At 43.8% G+C, this 16,530-nt stretch overlaps 2 protein-coding genes across 7 annotated transcripts in view; one reads left to right on the top strand and one right to left on the bottom strand.

Annotated features, from left to right (window-relative positions):
* The window catches only part of dlec1 (DLEC1 cilia and flagella associated protein), a 181,819-nt gene extending 173,030 nt beyond the window's left edge, over positions 1-8,789 (top strand). For all 6 annotated transcript variants that reach the window (XM_059640337.1, XM_059640341.1, XM_059640334.1 and 3 more), the window contains 2 exons: positions 1,848-1,971; positions 8,545-8,789. In XM_059640337.1, coding sequence (XP_059496320.1) covers positions 1,848-1,971; positions 8,545-8,668 — 248 coding nt within the window. In that variant the 3' untranslated portion in view covers positions 8,669-8,789. The remainder of the gene's footprint in view (positions 1-1,847; positions 1,972-8,544) is intronic.
* Positions 8,790-12,269: 3,480 nt separating this feature from the next.
* The window catches only part of acaa1 (acetyl-CoA acyltransferase 1), a 35,927-nt gene continuing 31,666 nt past the window's right edge, over positions 12,270-16,530 (bottom strand). Inside the window, exon 12 of the mRNA XM_048549856.2 lies at positions 12,270-15,010. Within this exon, the coding sequence (XP_048405813.1) occupies positions 14,920-15,010 (91 nt within the window). The 3' untranslated portion in view covers positions 12,270-14,919. The remainder of the gene's footprint in view (positions 15,011-16,530) is intronic.

The raw sequence follows: 16,530 nt of genomic DNA, 5'->3' as shown, positions 1-16,530 counted from the left end.
AACTCCAGGACATCTCTGCAGGAGTTCCTTGGGTAGTGTCCTAGGCCCAATCATCATTTGCTGCTTCATTGGCTCCACCATAAGGTCAGATGCTGGGATGTTCGCTGATGATATGTCCAATGTCCAACACCATTTGTGACTCCTCAGATAAATGAAGCAGTCCATGTTCAAATGCAGCAAGACCTGGAATGCCAGCCAAGCTTGGGCTGACAAGTACATAAGATATCAAGTTTATCTACTGACCACAAGATAGTCAATTTATTCAACCACAAAACGCTGTCCACTTTTGGAAAAGTTTTCATCAAATCTCTATTATAAATGCACGGAGCCCTTTAATACTAGATTCTGGATTCTTTCATCTCCATGAGCTGGGCTCATTTGCAGTGGACTAAATAAATGAAAAGCTTCATTTTTGGCTGCAAAAATCATTTCTAGAAGGTGGCTAATTTCATTCTTGTTCTTAGCAGGGATGCAAGACAGGCACTTTATTATATATAAAAAAACTACAGATGCTGGAAATCTGAAACAAAAATGGAAATTGCTGGAGAAACTCAGCAGGTCTGGCAGTGTCTGTGGAAAGAGTTAACTTTTTAGGTCCAGTCAGTGCAAAAGAAGGGGCTTTCCAATTGCTTGCCACATCGATACACCATTCTGGTCTCATACTAACATCTCCGTCTTAGGCCTGCTGTAGTGTGTCAGTGAAGAAGGCTGAAGGAAGAGCACCTCACCTTTTGCTCAGGTACTTTTATAGCCTTCAGGACAAAAAATTGAGTTCAACAATTTCAGAGAATGAAGAGCACAGTCCACGATTTGATATACCATCACCTGTGTCTTGTTGGGTTTGCTGTTAGCAAAGCTGACCTATTTTCACCTGCTCAGACATATCATTAACATCTACTTAGTATCTCAATCACTTCTTTACCATCATTAGCACTCCCTTCATCTTTTTCTCTATGAATCTTCATTATCTATTTCACTGGCTCCTCCTCCACCTTTATGGACACTATAAAAACCATCATTTTCCAGTCCCTTCAGTTCTTAATATGAGTCATTGAACTCTAAACATTAACTCGGTTTCTCTCTCCATAAATACTGCCAGACCCGAGTTTCTCCAGTAATTTCTGCTTTTGTTACTGGCACTTTATTGATGACCTAAAGGGCAATTTAACTGCGTAACAAGTTTGACTATTGTTGTTCATGTTCCCTGAAAGAATGAACAAAAATTCAGACAGGCCAGTCCAAAAGTAGACAATGTGGTATTGGTGAAGCTGGGATTGGGACTGTCATAAAACAGAGACAGTAAGGCAGGAGAGTAGTCAATATTGATACTGGCTAGCAATATTTTGAAAGTGTTCCATCTCATTCCCTCACCAACTTTCTCTCCATGATGAAATGGTAAGCCCTCTTTTGATACCAGATTGATTAATGTTATCCATTCAATGTTGAACTCTTTTCATTTTTTCATTGGAGAAAAGGAGGAGGAGAGGGGACCTAACTGAGGTATACAAGATAATGAGAGGCATAGATAGAGTTGATAGCCAGAGACTATTCCCAGGGCAGAAATGGCTAACACGAGGGGTCATAGTTTTAAGCTGGCTGGAGGAAAGTATAGAGGGGATGTCAGAGGTGGGTTCTTTACACAGAGAGTTGTGAGAGCATGGAATGCGTTGCCAGCAGCAGTTGTGGAAGCAAGGTCATTGGGGTCATTTAAGAGACTGCTGGACATGCATATGGTCACAGAAATTTGAGGGTGCATACATGAGGATCAATGGTCGGCACAACATCGTGGGCTGAAGGCCCTGTTCTGTGCTGTACTGTTCTATGTTCTATGTTCTATTTCTCCACAGCTCCGATTGAAAGCCAGGAGGACGAGGGTGTGTTTGAAATTTGTCCCGAGCATGGGGTTTTACAGGCTCACTCCATCCATTTATCAACAAGCCGTGTAGCGATACAGATCACGTTCAAGGCCAGGTAACTGCAGGGGCAAACTTTGTTATTCTGAACTGCAACACCAGGTTGTTGTCCTCTGTAAAAAGGAAACATGGATGTAAAGCAAACTGATCACAGTACCACGGGATCCTAGGGCAGATCAGAAAGCAACAACTGGTGGTGGTGGTGGCTTAACGTGAAGGTCATCATGCCTCAAGCAAGGGGAGAGATTGAGAAGGAGAATCCTTCTTGGTAACCTCAGCTGGTGGTAGGAATTTAACCCATGCTATTGGGATCTCTCTGTGTTGCAAACCAGCCTTCCAGCCATCCGAGCTAACCGACTCCCTCTAAGGTAGTGGATATGTTCTATGATGTCGTCACTTTATCGGACAAAGAGTTGTGGATGGGTGCTAGAGTAGGACTGGAACAAGGAATGTCCCATCTAATTCACAAAGAGAGACCAATAACTGAGATAACAAAGTGTGCAGCTGGATGAACACAGCAGGCCAAGCAGTCTGCTGTGTTCATCCAGCTCCACACTTTGTTATCTCGGATTCTCCAGCATCTGCAGTTCCCATTATCTCTGAAGCAATAACTGAGACCCATATGGGTACCTGCAGTCACATCTTTGACTTGGAGTAAGCGAGACAGGTTAAAGAAAAAGTTGTTTGTCGTGAGAACAGACTCAACCAGGTGAATGAGAGTGGTGCGGTTGGGAACAATTTCGTTCGCCTTTCAAGGAAGAAGGATAAAGTCTTCAGATCATCCTGATGGGGAACGGACATGAAGAAGGATTGTACATTCATGGTAAACAGGGAGGGGCTAGGGTGAGAAAATTAGAAACTGTGGAACCGGCATAAAAGACAAATATATCTTTGGTGCTGCTTCCTCCTTCCTCTGGCCTGCTGTGAGGTTCCAGTGAAGCTAGAAGAACACTACCTCACTTCTTTATAGGTATGCTTTTAAAAAAAATCATTCATGTGATGTGGGCACCATTGGCCACGCCAGCTTTTATTGCCCATCCCTAATTGTGCAGAGTACAGTGAAGAATCACCCAACATCAGTGTGTGTCTGGAGTTACATATTGACTAGACCAGATAAAGACAGCAGATTCTTTCCTTAAAGGAGTTTACTAAACCAAATGGGTTTTTCCAACAACTGACAATGGATTCATGGTCATTATTAGAATCCTAATTCCAGATAGTTATTGGATTTAAATTCCACCATTGTCCATGGCTGGATTTGAACCTGGACTCCCGGAACATTACCAAGGTCTCTGGATTAATATCCAGTGATAACATTACTAGGCCATCACCTCCCCAGGCTTCTGGATTCAACCTTGAGTTACAGTTTCAAAGCATGAAGAACATTGTCCTCCACTTGATATTCGGTGGCATGGTGCCACAGTGGTCAGCACTGCTGCCTCACACTGCCAGGGGCCCGGTTTCGATTTCAGCCTTGGGTGGTAGTATGTGTGGAGTTTGTATATTCTCCTCATGTTTCTGCCCATTGCTACAGTTTCTTCCCACAGTCTAGAGATGTGAAGGTTAGGTGGATTGGCCATGGTAAATGAAATTAACTGGGGTAGGGTAGGGGGCTGAGTTTGGAAGGGTGCTCTTCGGGTGGTCAGTGCGACTCATTGGGCTGAATGACTTCCTTCTGCATTGTAAGGATTCTATGGTTCTAAATTCCCATCCCTGTCTTGTTGACTTTGCTGTCAGAAAGACATCCATATAAATTTAGTTCTATTTATCAGCATTTGGCCTATATCCCTCTAAACCCTTCCTATCCATATACCCATCCAGATGCCTATTAAATGTTATAATCATAACAGCTTCCACCACTTCCTCTGGCAGCTCATTCCATACACACACCACTCTCTGCATGAACAGATTGCCTTTTAATTCCCTTTTATATCTTTCCCCTCTCACCTTAAACTATGCCCTTTAGTTTTCGACTCCCCGCCCCGGGGAAAGGTCCTTGCCTATTTACCCTATCCTTGCCCCTCATGATTTATAAACCTCTGTAAGGTCACCGCTAAGGTTCTGTCACTCCAGGGAAAATAACCCTCGCCTATTCAGCCTCTCCCTGTAGCTCAAACCCTCCAACCCTGGCAACATCCTCAAATCTTTTCTGAGCTCTTTCAAGTTTCACAACATCCTTCCTATAAGATGGAGACCAGAATTGCATGCAAAACTCCAAAAGTGACTGAAGCAATGTCCAATACAGCTGCAACATGATCTCCCAACTCCTAGCACTAACAAATAAAGGCAAGCATACCAAAGGCCACCTTCACTATCCTATCTTCCTGCAACTCCACTTTCAAAGAACTATGAACTTGCACTCTATGGTCTCTTTGTTCAGCAACACTCCTCAGGATATTACCATTTAAGTGTATAAGTCCAGACCTGATTTGCCTTTCCAAAGTACAGCACCTCACATTTATCTAAAGTTAAACTCCATCTTCCTCTTCTTGGCCCATTGGCCCATCTGATAAGATCCTGAATGAACTGTGGATGCTGTAAATCAGGAACAAAAACAAGTTGCTAGAAAATTTCAGCAGGTCTGGCAGCATCTTCCTCAGAACTGGTCTGAGAAAGGGTTATTGGACCCAAAGTCAACTTTGATTTTTTCTTCACAGATGCTGCCAAACCTGCTGAACTTTTCCAGCAACTTCTGGTTTTGTTCCTGATCAAGATCCCATTGTAATCTGAGGTAACCTTCCTTGTTGTTCACTACACCTCCAATTTTAGTGTCATCTGCAAACTTACTAACCATAACTCTTATGTTCACATGCAAATCATTTATATAAATAACAAAAAGCAACAGACCCTGCCCCTTTTCCTTGTAGTACACCACTGGTCATAGGGCTCCAGTCTGAAAAACAACCCTCTAACACCACCCACTAACTTCTATCTTTGAGCCAGTTCTATATCCAAATAGCCAGTTATCCCCGTATTCCATGGATCTAACCTTGCTAACCAGTCTGTCACGAGGAACCTTGTTGAAGGCCTTACTGAAGTCCACATGGATCACATCTACCACTCTGCCCTCATCAGTCCTCTTTGTTACTTCTTCAAATAATTCAATTAAGTTCGTGAAGCATGATTTCCTACGCACAAAGCCATGTTCAGCACGCTGACCTATTTTTACCTATTCAACTATATTATTAACACTTGTTCAGCATCTCAATCACTCCTTTACCATAACAGCACTCCCCTTGTCGTATTCAGAATCCAGTCTTAGACTCCTCCTTTCAGCCATAACATTAATGTGGCTGGAATGATTATGGTCTTTTGGAAAGCCTGTAGGGAACTAGATAAAGGAGTCAGTGTGACTAAAGGGAATAGTAGTCGGGGAACAGATGATGAACACAAAGGGACAGGTGGTCTGAGGTGCATTTGTTTTAATGCGAGAAGTGTGGTAGATAAGGCAGATGAGCTTAGGGCTTGAATTGGTACCTGGAGGTATGATGTCATTGCTATTATTGCTATTACTGAGACTTGGTTGAGGGAAGGGCATGATTGGCAACTAGTTGTCCCAGGATATTGATGCTTCAGGCGGGATAGAGAGGGAGGTAAAAGGGGTGGAGGAGTTGCAGTAATGGTCAAAGACGATATCACAGCTGTACTGAAGGAGGGCCCCATGGAGGACTCAAGCAGTGAGGCAATATGGGTAGAACTCAGAAATAGGAAGGCTGCAGTAACAACGTTGGGGCTGTACTACAGGCCTCCCAACAGCGAGCGTGAGATAGAGGTACAAATATGTAAACAGATAATGGAAAGGTGTAGGAGAAACAGGGTGGTGGTGATGGGAGATTTTAATTTTCCCAACATTGACTGGGATTCACTCAGTGTTAGGGGTCAAGACGCAGCAGAATTTGTAAGGTGTGTCCAGGAGGGTTTTCTAGAGCAGTATGTATGTAGTCCAACTCGGGAAAGGGCCATACTGGACCTGGTGCTGGGGAATGAACCCGGCCAGGACGTTGATATTACAGTAGGGGACTACTTTGGAAATGGCGACCACAATTCCGTAAGTTTTACAATACTCATGGACAAGTATAGGAGTGGTCCTAAAGGAAGAGTACTAAACTGGGGGAAGGCCGACTATACCAAGATTCGGCAGGATCTGGGGAATGTAGATTGGGAGAAACTGTTTGAAGGTAAATCCACATTTGATATGTGGGAGGCTTTTAAAGAGAGGTTGATTAGCATGCAGGAGAGACATGTTCCTGTGAAAATGAGGGATAGAAAAGGCAAGATTAGGGAGCCATGGATGGGAGGTGAAATTGTGAGACTAGCCAAGAGAAAAAAGGAAACATACATGAGGTCTAGGCGACTGAAGACAGACGAAGCTTTGCAAGAATATCGGGAATGCAGAGCGAATCTGAAACGAGGGATTAAGAGGGCTAAGAGAGGACATGAGATATTGCTGGCAAACATGGTTAAGGAAAATCCCAAAGCCTTTTATTCATATATAAAGAGCAAGAGGGTAACTAGAGAAAGGATTGGCCCACTTAAGGACAAAGAAGGAAAGTTATGCGCTGATTCAGAGAAAATGGGTGACATTCTTAATGAGTACTTTGCATCAATATTCACCAAGGAGAGGGACATGACGGATGTTGAGGTTAGGGATAGATGTTTGCTTAGTCTAGGTCAAGTTGACATAAGGAAGGAGGAAGTGTTAGGTATCCTAAAAGACATTAAGGTGGACAAGTCCCCAGGTCCGGATGGGATCTATCCCAGGGTACTGAGGGAAGTGAGAGAGGAAATAGCCGGGGCCTTAACAGATATCTTTGCAGCGTCCTTAGACATGGGTGAGGTCTCAGAAGACTGGAGACTTGCTAATGTTGTCCCCTTGTTTAAGAAGGGCAGCAGGGATAATCCAGGTAATTATCGACAAGTGAGCCTGACGTCAGTGGTAGGGAAGCTACTGGAGAAGATACTGACGGATAGGATCTATTCCCATTTGGAAGAAAATGGGCTTATCAGTGATAGGCAACATGGTTTTGTGCAGGGAAGGTCATGTCTTAGCAACTTAATAGAATTCTTTGAGGATGTGACAAAATTGATTGATGAGGGAAAGGCTGTAGATGTCATATACATGGACTTCAGTAAGGCATTTGATAAGGTTCCCCATGGCAGGCTGATAGAGAAAGTGGTCACATGGGGTCCAGGGGGTGCTAGCTAGATGGATAAAAAACTGGCTAGGCAACAGGAGACAGAGGGTAGTAATAGAAGGGAGTTTCTCAAATTGGAGACCTGTGACCAGTGGTGTTCCACAGGGATCTGTGCTGGGACCACTGTCGTTTGTGATATATGTAAATGATCTGGAGGAAGGTGTAGGTGGTCTGATCAGCAAGTTTGCTGATGACACTAAGATTGGTGGAGTAGCTGATAGAGAAGGGGACTGTCAGAGATTACAGCAGAATATAGATAGACTGGAGAGTTGGGCAGATAAATGGCAGATGGAGTTCAATACGGGAAAATGCGAGGTGATGCATTTTGGAAGATCAAATTCAAGGGCGATCTGTACAGTAAATGGAAAAGTCCTAGGGAAAATTGATGTACAGAGAGATCTGGGTGTTCAGGTCCATTGTTCCCTGAAGGTGACAACACAGGTCAATAGGGTGGTCAAAAAGGCATATGGCATGCTTTCCTTCATTGGGCGGGGTATTGAGTACAAGAGTTGGCAGGTCATGTTGCAGTTGTATAGGACTTTGGTTCGGCCACATTTGGAGTACTGTGTACAGTTCTGGTTGCCACATTACCAAAAGGATGTGGATGCTTTGGAGAGGGTGCAGAGGAGGTTCACCAGGCTGTTGCCTGGTATGGAGGGCGCTAGCTATGAAGAGAGGTTGAGTAGATTAGGATTATTTTCATTAGAAAGACGGAGATTGAGGGGGGACCTGCTTGAGGTCTACAAAATCATGAGGGGTATAGACAGGGTGAATAGCAAAAAGGTTTTTCCCAGAGTGGGGGAACTCAATTACTAGGGGTCATGAGTTCAAAGTGAGAGGAGGAAAGTTTAAGGGAGATATGTGTGGAAAGTTCTTTACACAGAGGGTGGTGGGTGCCTGGAACGCGTTGCCAGCGGAGGTGGTAGACACAGACACGTTAGCGTCTTTTAAGATATACTTGGACAGGTACATGGATGGGCAGGGAGCAAATGGACACAGTCCGTTAGAAAATAGATGACAGGTTAGACAGAGGATCTTGATCGGCGCAGGCTTGGAGGGCCGAAGGGCCTGTTCCTGTGCTGTAGGTTTCTTTGTTCTTTGTTATGTGCCTAATCTGACCACACTATGCTGTTGGTAATGAGGATTTCAGTGAAATGCTGCTGAAACCAATATTCTGAGGTGTGATTTTGAGATTAGGGGAATGTGGTGGTTGGAGAATGTACAATAACTTCAGTGTTCAGAAAACAGTGGGGAAAGTTTGCAGAAGGAAGATATCAAGGGATAGATGAGAAGCTGGGGTTATTGTCTGAACACTGGTTGATCGTTTTCAGCCTCTGTTTTCTCTGCTGCTGCTGAAGACTGTTCATGGGTTTTCCAATGTCTACTCACTCATTTCTGCATGTGAAATAATTTTGTTTTGTTTTGTTCCATGACAGGGATGAGAAAATGTATCAAACAAACGTTGTCATCCAAGGAATTCTTGGAGAGAGACCAGTAAAATTCTCAGTACAAGGAAGAGGTACACTTGATGAAAAATACGAAGCTATGTTCATCTCATAGTGTCAGCAGAAATTAAAATTACATATGAGCCTCCAACAAGTTAATCAATGTAAATATTTAGCTGTACTATCTTCATTAATGCTTAACCTATGAAAGGATTTGTTTTTCCATTAAATCTAAAATTTCCAGTAATAGAAGTTGGTTTCTTATATGAATGGCACAAACTGTGATTTCATTAAATATCACATGGAGGTTTAGCTTAATTTTCTCTGACACTGAGAGCGACCCACTGGGTTGGGTGAAATGGTGACTCTCCAGTCTGGCCGGTGCTACTGTCTCTGGTCCACTGTAGGTCTGGTATCATTCCATTTAAAAAAACCCCAAAAGAACTGCAGAAACAAAAATGGAAATTGCTGGAAAAAATGAACAGGTCTGGCAGCATCCGTGGAGAAGAATCAGAGTTAATGTTTCAGGAACAGCGACCCTTCTTCAGAAGTCTCATTCTGCCCACTTGACCAGAACTAGAGCCAAGTACTATTGCTACTGAGATAATAGGAACTGCAGATGCTGGAGAATCCGAGATAACAAGGTGTAGAACTGGATGAACACAGCAGGCCGAGCAGCACCTTAGGAGCAGGAAGGCTGATGTTTTGGGCCTAGACCCTTCATCAGAAATGGGGGAAGGGGATGAGGGATCTGAAATAAATAGGGAGAGAGGGGGAGGCGGATTGACGATGGATAGAGGAGATGATAGTTGGAGAGGAGACAGACAAGTTAAAGAGGCAGGGATGGAGCCAGTAAAGGTGAATGTAGATGGGGAGGTAGAGACGAGTAGGTCAGTCCAGGGAGGACAGACAGGTCAAGGGGGCGGGATGAGGTTAGTAGGTAGGAAATAGGGGTGCAGCTTGAGGTGGGAGGAGGGGATAGGTGAGAGAAAGAACAGGTTAGGGAGGCAGGGAGATTTTGAAGCTTGTGAAATCCACATTGATACCATTAGGCTGCAGGGTTCCCAAGTGGAATATGAGTTGCTGTTCCTGCAACCTTTGGGTAGCATTGTTGTGGCACTGCAGGACGTCCAGGATGGTCATGTCGTCTGAGTGGTTCGCGACTGGGAGGTGCAGCTATTTATTGCAAACCGAGCGTAGGTGTTCTGCAAAGTCCACAAGCCTCCGCTTGGTTTCCCTGATATGGAGGAGGCCACAACGCGAACAGCGGATGCAATATACTACATTAACAGATGTGCAGGTGAACCTCTGCTTGATGTGGAAAGTCTTCTTGAGGCCTGGGATGGGGCTGAGGGTGGAGGTGTGGGGGCGGGTGTAGCACTTCCTGCGGTTGCAGGGAAAAGTGCTGGGTGTGGTGGGGCTGGAGGGGACTGTGGAGTGGACAAGGGAGGCCCGGAGACAGTGGTCCCTCCGGAAAGCAGACAAGGGTGGGGAGGGAAAAATGTCTTTGGTGGTGGGGTCGGATTGCAGATGGCGGAAGTGTCGGAGGATGATGCATTGGATCTGGAGGTTGGTGGGGTGGTATGTGAGGACAAGGGGTATTCTCTTTTGGTTGTTATTGTGGGGACAGGTGTGAGGGATGAGTTGTGTGAAATGCAGGAGACACGGTTGAGGGCGTTTCGACCACTGTGGTGGGGAAGTTGCGGTCCTTGAAAAGCGAGGACATCTGAGATGGCCGGGAATGGAATGCCTCATCCTGGGAGCAGATGCGGCGGAGGCAAAGGAATTGGGAATGGCATTATTGCAGGAAGATGGGTGGGAGTCGGTGGGCTTGAAATGGATATCGGTTTCTGGGTGGTTTCCCAAGATGGAGACAGAGGTGTCCAGGAAGGAGAGAGGTGTTGGAGATGGTGCAGGTGAACTTAAGGTTGGGGTGGAAGGTGTTGAAGTGGATGAACTGTTCGAGCTTCTCGTGGGAGCAAGAGACAGCACCGATACAGTCAATGTAATGGAGGAAGAGGTGGGGTTTGGGGCCTGTGTAGGTGCGGAAGAGGGATTGTTCCACATAACCTACAAAGAGGCAGGCATAGCTGGGGCCCATGGCCACCCCCTTTGTCTGTAGGAAGTGGGACGAATTGAAAGAGAAGTTGTTGAGAGTGAGGACAAGTTCGGCTAAGCGGATGAGGGTGTCGGTGGAGTGGGACTGGTTGGGCCTGCAGGACAGGAAGAAGCGGAGGGCCTTTAGGCCATCTGCATGGGGAATGCAGGTGTATAGAGACTGGACGTCCATGGTAAAGATGAGATGTTGGGGACAGGGGAATTGGAAATTCTGGGGTTGTGTCACAGACGTAGGTAGGGAGTTCCTAGACCAAGGGGGAGAAAATGGAGTCCAGATAAGTGGAGATGAGTTTGGTGGGGCAGGCAGGTTTGTGGATTTTGGGAAGGAGATAGAAGCAGACGGTGTGGGGTTGGGGAATGATGATGTTGGAGGTTGTGGGTCGGAGTTTGTGTGGTTGGAGTTTTCCTACCGGATGCCATGCAACGGAACAATGGGACTGGAAAAATGGGAGTAGATTAATTTAGGATATCTGGTCAGCATAGACAAATTAGACTGAAGAGTCTGTTTCCATACCGTGCAACTCTACAACTCTATCGAGAGAAAACCACTTTAGACAGCTACCCCAGCGATCTTGCCATCCCACATTCTCGACCTCTCGTATAAATTAAACAGATGTTCATCACTAATCATCTCCTTGCATCACTCAACACCTACATCACCCTTGAATTCCCCAACACTATTTTCTCTTTCATTAGCCCCTGAAAAGACTATCCTCGAGTACGCTTCCAAATGTATATTCAAAATTCCCACTGGCCCAACTTTAACCCCTTTGTCACATTTTCACAGGAAGCACTGCGCCGCTGCTCTCATCTGCTAAAGCCTCTCGCATTTCTGTCCTGCAAATGATCTTTTTAAACATCTCACCCTGCTGCTCTCTCACCTGATCTCCACCAATAAGCTTTGTAAATAACACAGACCATCCAGGCAGCTGCCTCTGCTCCTTCTGCCATTTATATGCATGTTAATGAAAAGGTCTTAAAATTAACGACACCAGGTTATAGTCCAACAGATTTTTTTTGAAAATACAAACTTTTCAGAGCCTTACTCCTACTCCAGGTGTCAGACCTTGTCCACCCCAATCCAACACGAGCATCTCTGTATCACGTTGATGATAGCCATCTTGGCATCACTTCCACTTCCACCTTTGCCAAATTATCATTAGACTGTTTATCTGATATGCAGTACTAGATAATCGGAAATGTCTTCCAGTGAAATATATAGAAAAAACAAAACCATCATTTTTGGTTTCTTTATCAAACTTCAATCCCAAGCTAATGACTCCAAATCTTTTCATCCAGAAGGTGGTGTTGGGAGTGTGGAATGTAATGTCTGGAAGACTGGAAAGCTTACAATTTCTATAAAGCACTTGGATGAGCACTTTGAAATGTCACAATACCGGCTTTGACTATTAGCACCCACATCTCATACAAGTAAGAGAGAAATGTTTCCCAGGCAATCAGGGATGGCTAAACCACAACCACGTTCCTAAAATAATAAAACTTTAGTTTTTGTAAATTTAGGTACCAATAGGAAATGAGTACTGTTCTTGAACCCCTTTAAATCCCAAGAGGTCAATGAATTAAAGCATCACTATCAATGGGGACTCAAACTGGTGACTTTATTTTAAAAAATAACATCTTTATTAGAAAGAAGATCAAGAACAAGTAAGAAAGATGATGATTTTAGTCATGAAACAAAATGCATTAAACACTCTTTGCTTAACAAGGTCAGCCAAAATCTAATACTTGGAACGGAAGTTGCTTCTTGTTACCACAACATCAAACGTATCATAGTTTGAATCACGTTTAATTTACTGTTCACTTTTCCAGTGTAACCTGATATGGGATCTTGTGGTGCAGTGGTATGATCCCTAACTCTGAGCCAGGAGACCCAGGCTCAAGTCTCACCTGCTCCAGAGGTGTTTTGTAACATCCCTGAACAGTTTGATTAAAAATAACTGTGACATGTTGCTGACAATGGAGGAGAGTGACGGTGATAAAACATTCCTGCTGATTGGCCAGGAAGACCAAGTCTGTACTTTATTGAATGAGACAGGCTGCAGGCCTGGGTTGGCTGTATCCAGAGGCCGCTCCTCTACATCTGGCTGTACTGCAGTCCTACGCCAGCCCTCCAGTCTCCTGGTGCAACTGGGAGTCGACATTATTACTCCACTCACTGTTTAAGTCAGCAAGAAGGGAAGGATGCAAAGTATCCCTTGCACTCAAACCAGGCTGACAGCATCAGTGAGCTCCAAGGCTTTCCGTTAGGTCAACATGGCTCAATTACAAGATAGAAGACAGTTACAGAGATGACAGGGATTGGCTGAATAGGAATTATGTAAATGTTGGTTTCCAACACGTACACACTGTATAAAGGGAAAACTGAGGGAGGCCAGTTGCATGGTTTCAAAATCATGCAATGAGTCGAGGCTTCAGAAATTAAAGGATTTCACATTTATAAAAGTATTTGTGCAGTTGGTGAGCTTGGTCAGGGAATGACAGATCAAGCGAGGTGACAACATTTAAAAGGTCAGGAACAGTAGAACAATGCACCAAGGGTACACAGATTTAGGAAGGCAGTTATAATTATAACTTTATTATGACTTTGCACTGTATCTTAGGAATTAATTACTTTAGGAATTAATTTTAAATATAGGGTTGATGAAAGGAGTCTTGAAACATAATATTTAGGAGCACCAGCAGGCCATTCAGCCCTTAAGCCTGCTCCAACTTTCAGCAAGATCATGGCTGCTCTACCCCAGGTCTCAACTCCTCTTTCAGCCAGTTCAGTTTAGCTGCCGATTCCTGATATTTCAAAAATCTGTCTATCTAGTCATTTAATACTGGGACTGGGAAAACAAATTCCTTTGCATCTCAGTTTTAAATGAAACTGTAACTATGTCTAATAGTTTGAGATTCTCTCACTAGTGAAAGGACCACAGCTAGAGTCTGCCTGAGAGTAATCCTGGCTATATTAGAGATCTGAAGAAACTTGAATTATTTTGTTGAGAGTGCACTGGGAGACTATGTCAGCAGGTTCTGAGCATGCCAAGAATAGACCAAACGTTTCCCAAAGTCCCAGAGAGGTGTTACAGCTATTACATTGTTAACTAAGTACTGTAAATTCTCTCTTCTGGGATGAAAGGAGAGCTGGGATCATAGGCAGCTAATTAGAAAACTTACGAGATGCAAAGATCATCTGTTTCCTGTTGGTATGGAGCAGAGGGTCGAGGAAACCATTTTGAGATCGGGTTACAAGCTTCCCTGTAAACGCACAAATATCTCAGGCAGATAGCAATTGCAAGTTTGTCTTGTACGATCTGCTGCTAATGGAGAGAGAATGAGCAAGGCAAGGACAGCATTAGTCAGGTCAGCATGTCAAAAAGAAAAAGGCTGATTCTATCATTCACCACATAGACGCAGGTGGGAGACTACACTCAGCTTGTGCAAAGTTATAGAAAATTTTTCTCAAAGCTAGAGGAAAAGATCTATTGTGCAACCCTCCTAGTGAGGGGCAACTCTGGGACAAGAAGTTATCAGGTTGGAAAGTAGAAAGGAAGCAACCCACAGGAAACAATTATCAGAATCGTAATTCTGGGAAAAGCGTTCAGTGTCTGTTTATTTCTATAGTTTAAACCAGAAGTGCAATGGCTCATAGAGAAGGCAATCCAGGGTTATGGGTGGTAGATAGGAATGTGGGGTTAAGACCACAATCATAACCGTATTGAACAGGAGAGTGGATTCAAAAGGCCTAATCCTAACTCCTTTGTTTCGAAAAGTTGTCACCACAAAAGAAAAATTTAGTCCAAACAGAATGTGCTGGAGAAACTCAGCAGGTCTGGTAGCATCTGTGGACAAAGAAACTGAATTAACATTTCACATCTAATATGACTATTTCAGAAATTCCTCCTTGAGGCAGACTCAAAGTTAACCCTGTTTGTCTCTCCACAGATGCTGCCTGACCTGCTGAGTTTCTTCAGCTTTCCATGTTTGTTCCAGATTTCCAGCATCCAGGGTATTTTGTTTTTATTCTAGTGTTTAGTGAATATGATTTTTAGTTACTTGATTGATGTTATTTTAAAAGCGGAAAACATCACCATGTCACTCTTTCAGCTAAATAACTAAGTTTGAATTTCTCTTTAAAAGTTATCAGTCTCTGTGAAAGTTAGTAGCTATTGTTGAATCATAGTATAGGCTGGGAATGTCAATTAGCAGATACTGGGTTCTAACACAATGTACCCATGAGCTTCAATGCTGAGGGTCTTGGTTTGCTGGATATTCAAACACAGCAGCAGCTCCCATTCCTGTGCCGATACACATAGATACAACACCATAGGCTCTGGAACACAAGCAAAGGTCATTAAAATCCCAGGTAAAAACCAAAGACAAAACTGCAGATGCTGTAAATCAGAAATTAAAACAGAAGTTACTGGAAAAGCTCAGCACATCTGGCAGCATCTGTGAAGAGAAATCAGAGTTAGTGTTTTGGGTCCGGTGACCCCTCCTCAGAACTGAGGAACTCTTTCCAGCAACTTCTGTTTTTGGCATTAAAATCCCAGCCCTGTCCAAGTGGAAAGTGGAACCAGAGGACATCAAAGGGAATGGGTGAAAAACAAAAATGGGGGCAAAGACCAGGCTAAGAGAAACGGAGTTAAATTTCTGAGTCCAGTAATGACTTCTTTAGAATTATTGGACTTGAAATGTTAACTGTGTTTCGCTCTCCACTGTTGCTACCAGACCTGCTGAGTTTCTCCAGCATTGTGTGTTTCACATTTCTAGCATCTGCAGTATTTTGCTTTCACCTGGGAAAGAGTTACTCTGAAGATGAAAAATTGGCAGAATCCTTTACTGGAGAGTGGAAAATAGAGTGAGAATTACAGATTTATTACAGTGTTAGAGTGCATTCAGCCCATTGTGTCTGCACCATACCATGATGAAAGAACTAGCCAGGCTAGTGCACGCTGCTTCTCGGACTGAAGTTATAGGCTCAGGCTCACCAGGTGAGCCGCAGTAATGTAGAAGCTCCACAGCAACACTTTCTTAAAGGTAACTAGTGACAGGAAATAAATGCTGACTGGGTGAGCAAAATCCACATCCTGAGTGTGAATTATTATAAAGATCCACGACAGAGACCTGAGCACAGCAATCTAGGCTCGTTCTGATGAAGGGTCATAGAACTGAAAATGCTAACTCTGCTTTCTTCCCACAAATTCTTCCCAGATTGATGTTGTCTGGTTCCGCTTTCCTGTTGGACAGGGCTAGGATTTTAATGACAAAAACAGAAGTTGCTGCCAAGAGTTTGTCAGTTTCATTGGCAATTTCTGTTTTTGTCTGACATCTCCAGCATCCACAGTTGTGTATGAATCTAACTGGGAGTGCTGCACTGTTAGAGGAGCTGCCTTTTGGATGAGCTGTTAAACAGAGGCTCTCTGTTTAACACGGCAGCACGTGTAGCAGATCCCACACCATTGCCACAAAGGAATAATCTCTCTCTACTGTCTTGCCAACATCCATTCCTTAACCACCAACTTTTTTTTAGAAATGACTTAAGTATTTCCCAAGATACTTCTTTCATGTACTTGGAGCATCAAACTATATAAATGTGAGTACTTTTTGTTTCAACAATAACTTGCATCTATATAGCACCTTGAACGTGGTAAAACAGCCTAAGATTTTTCCAAGAGTATAACTGGGCAAACATTTCACTAGCATGAGTTTTGTTAGACTGAATAGCCTTTCGTTAAACTTGTTAAACTTGGTGTAGGTGTTTAAAATGGACGTGACCCCAATTGATATGGATAGGGAGTGGGACTAAGACACTAAATTCCCCTGAAGAACAGTATCCCAGTGAGACTTAGA

This window comes from Stegostoma tigrinum, chromosome 2 (assembly GCF_030684315.1).
Source record: "Stegostoma tigrinum isolate sSteTig4 chromosome 2, sSteTig4.hap1, whole genome shotgun sequence".
NCBI classification, from domain to species: Eukaryota; Metazoa; Chordata; class Chondrichthyes; order Orectolobiformes; family Stegostomatidae; genus Stegostoma; species Stegostoma tigrinum.
This window is presented reverse-complemented; position numbering and strand designations above follow the sequence as displayed.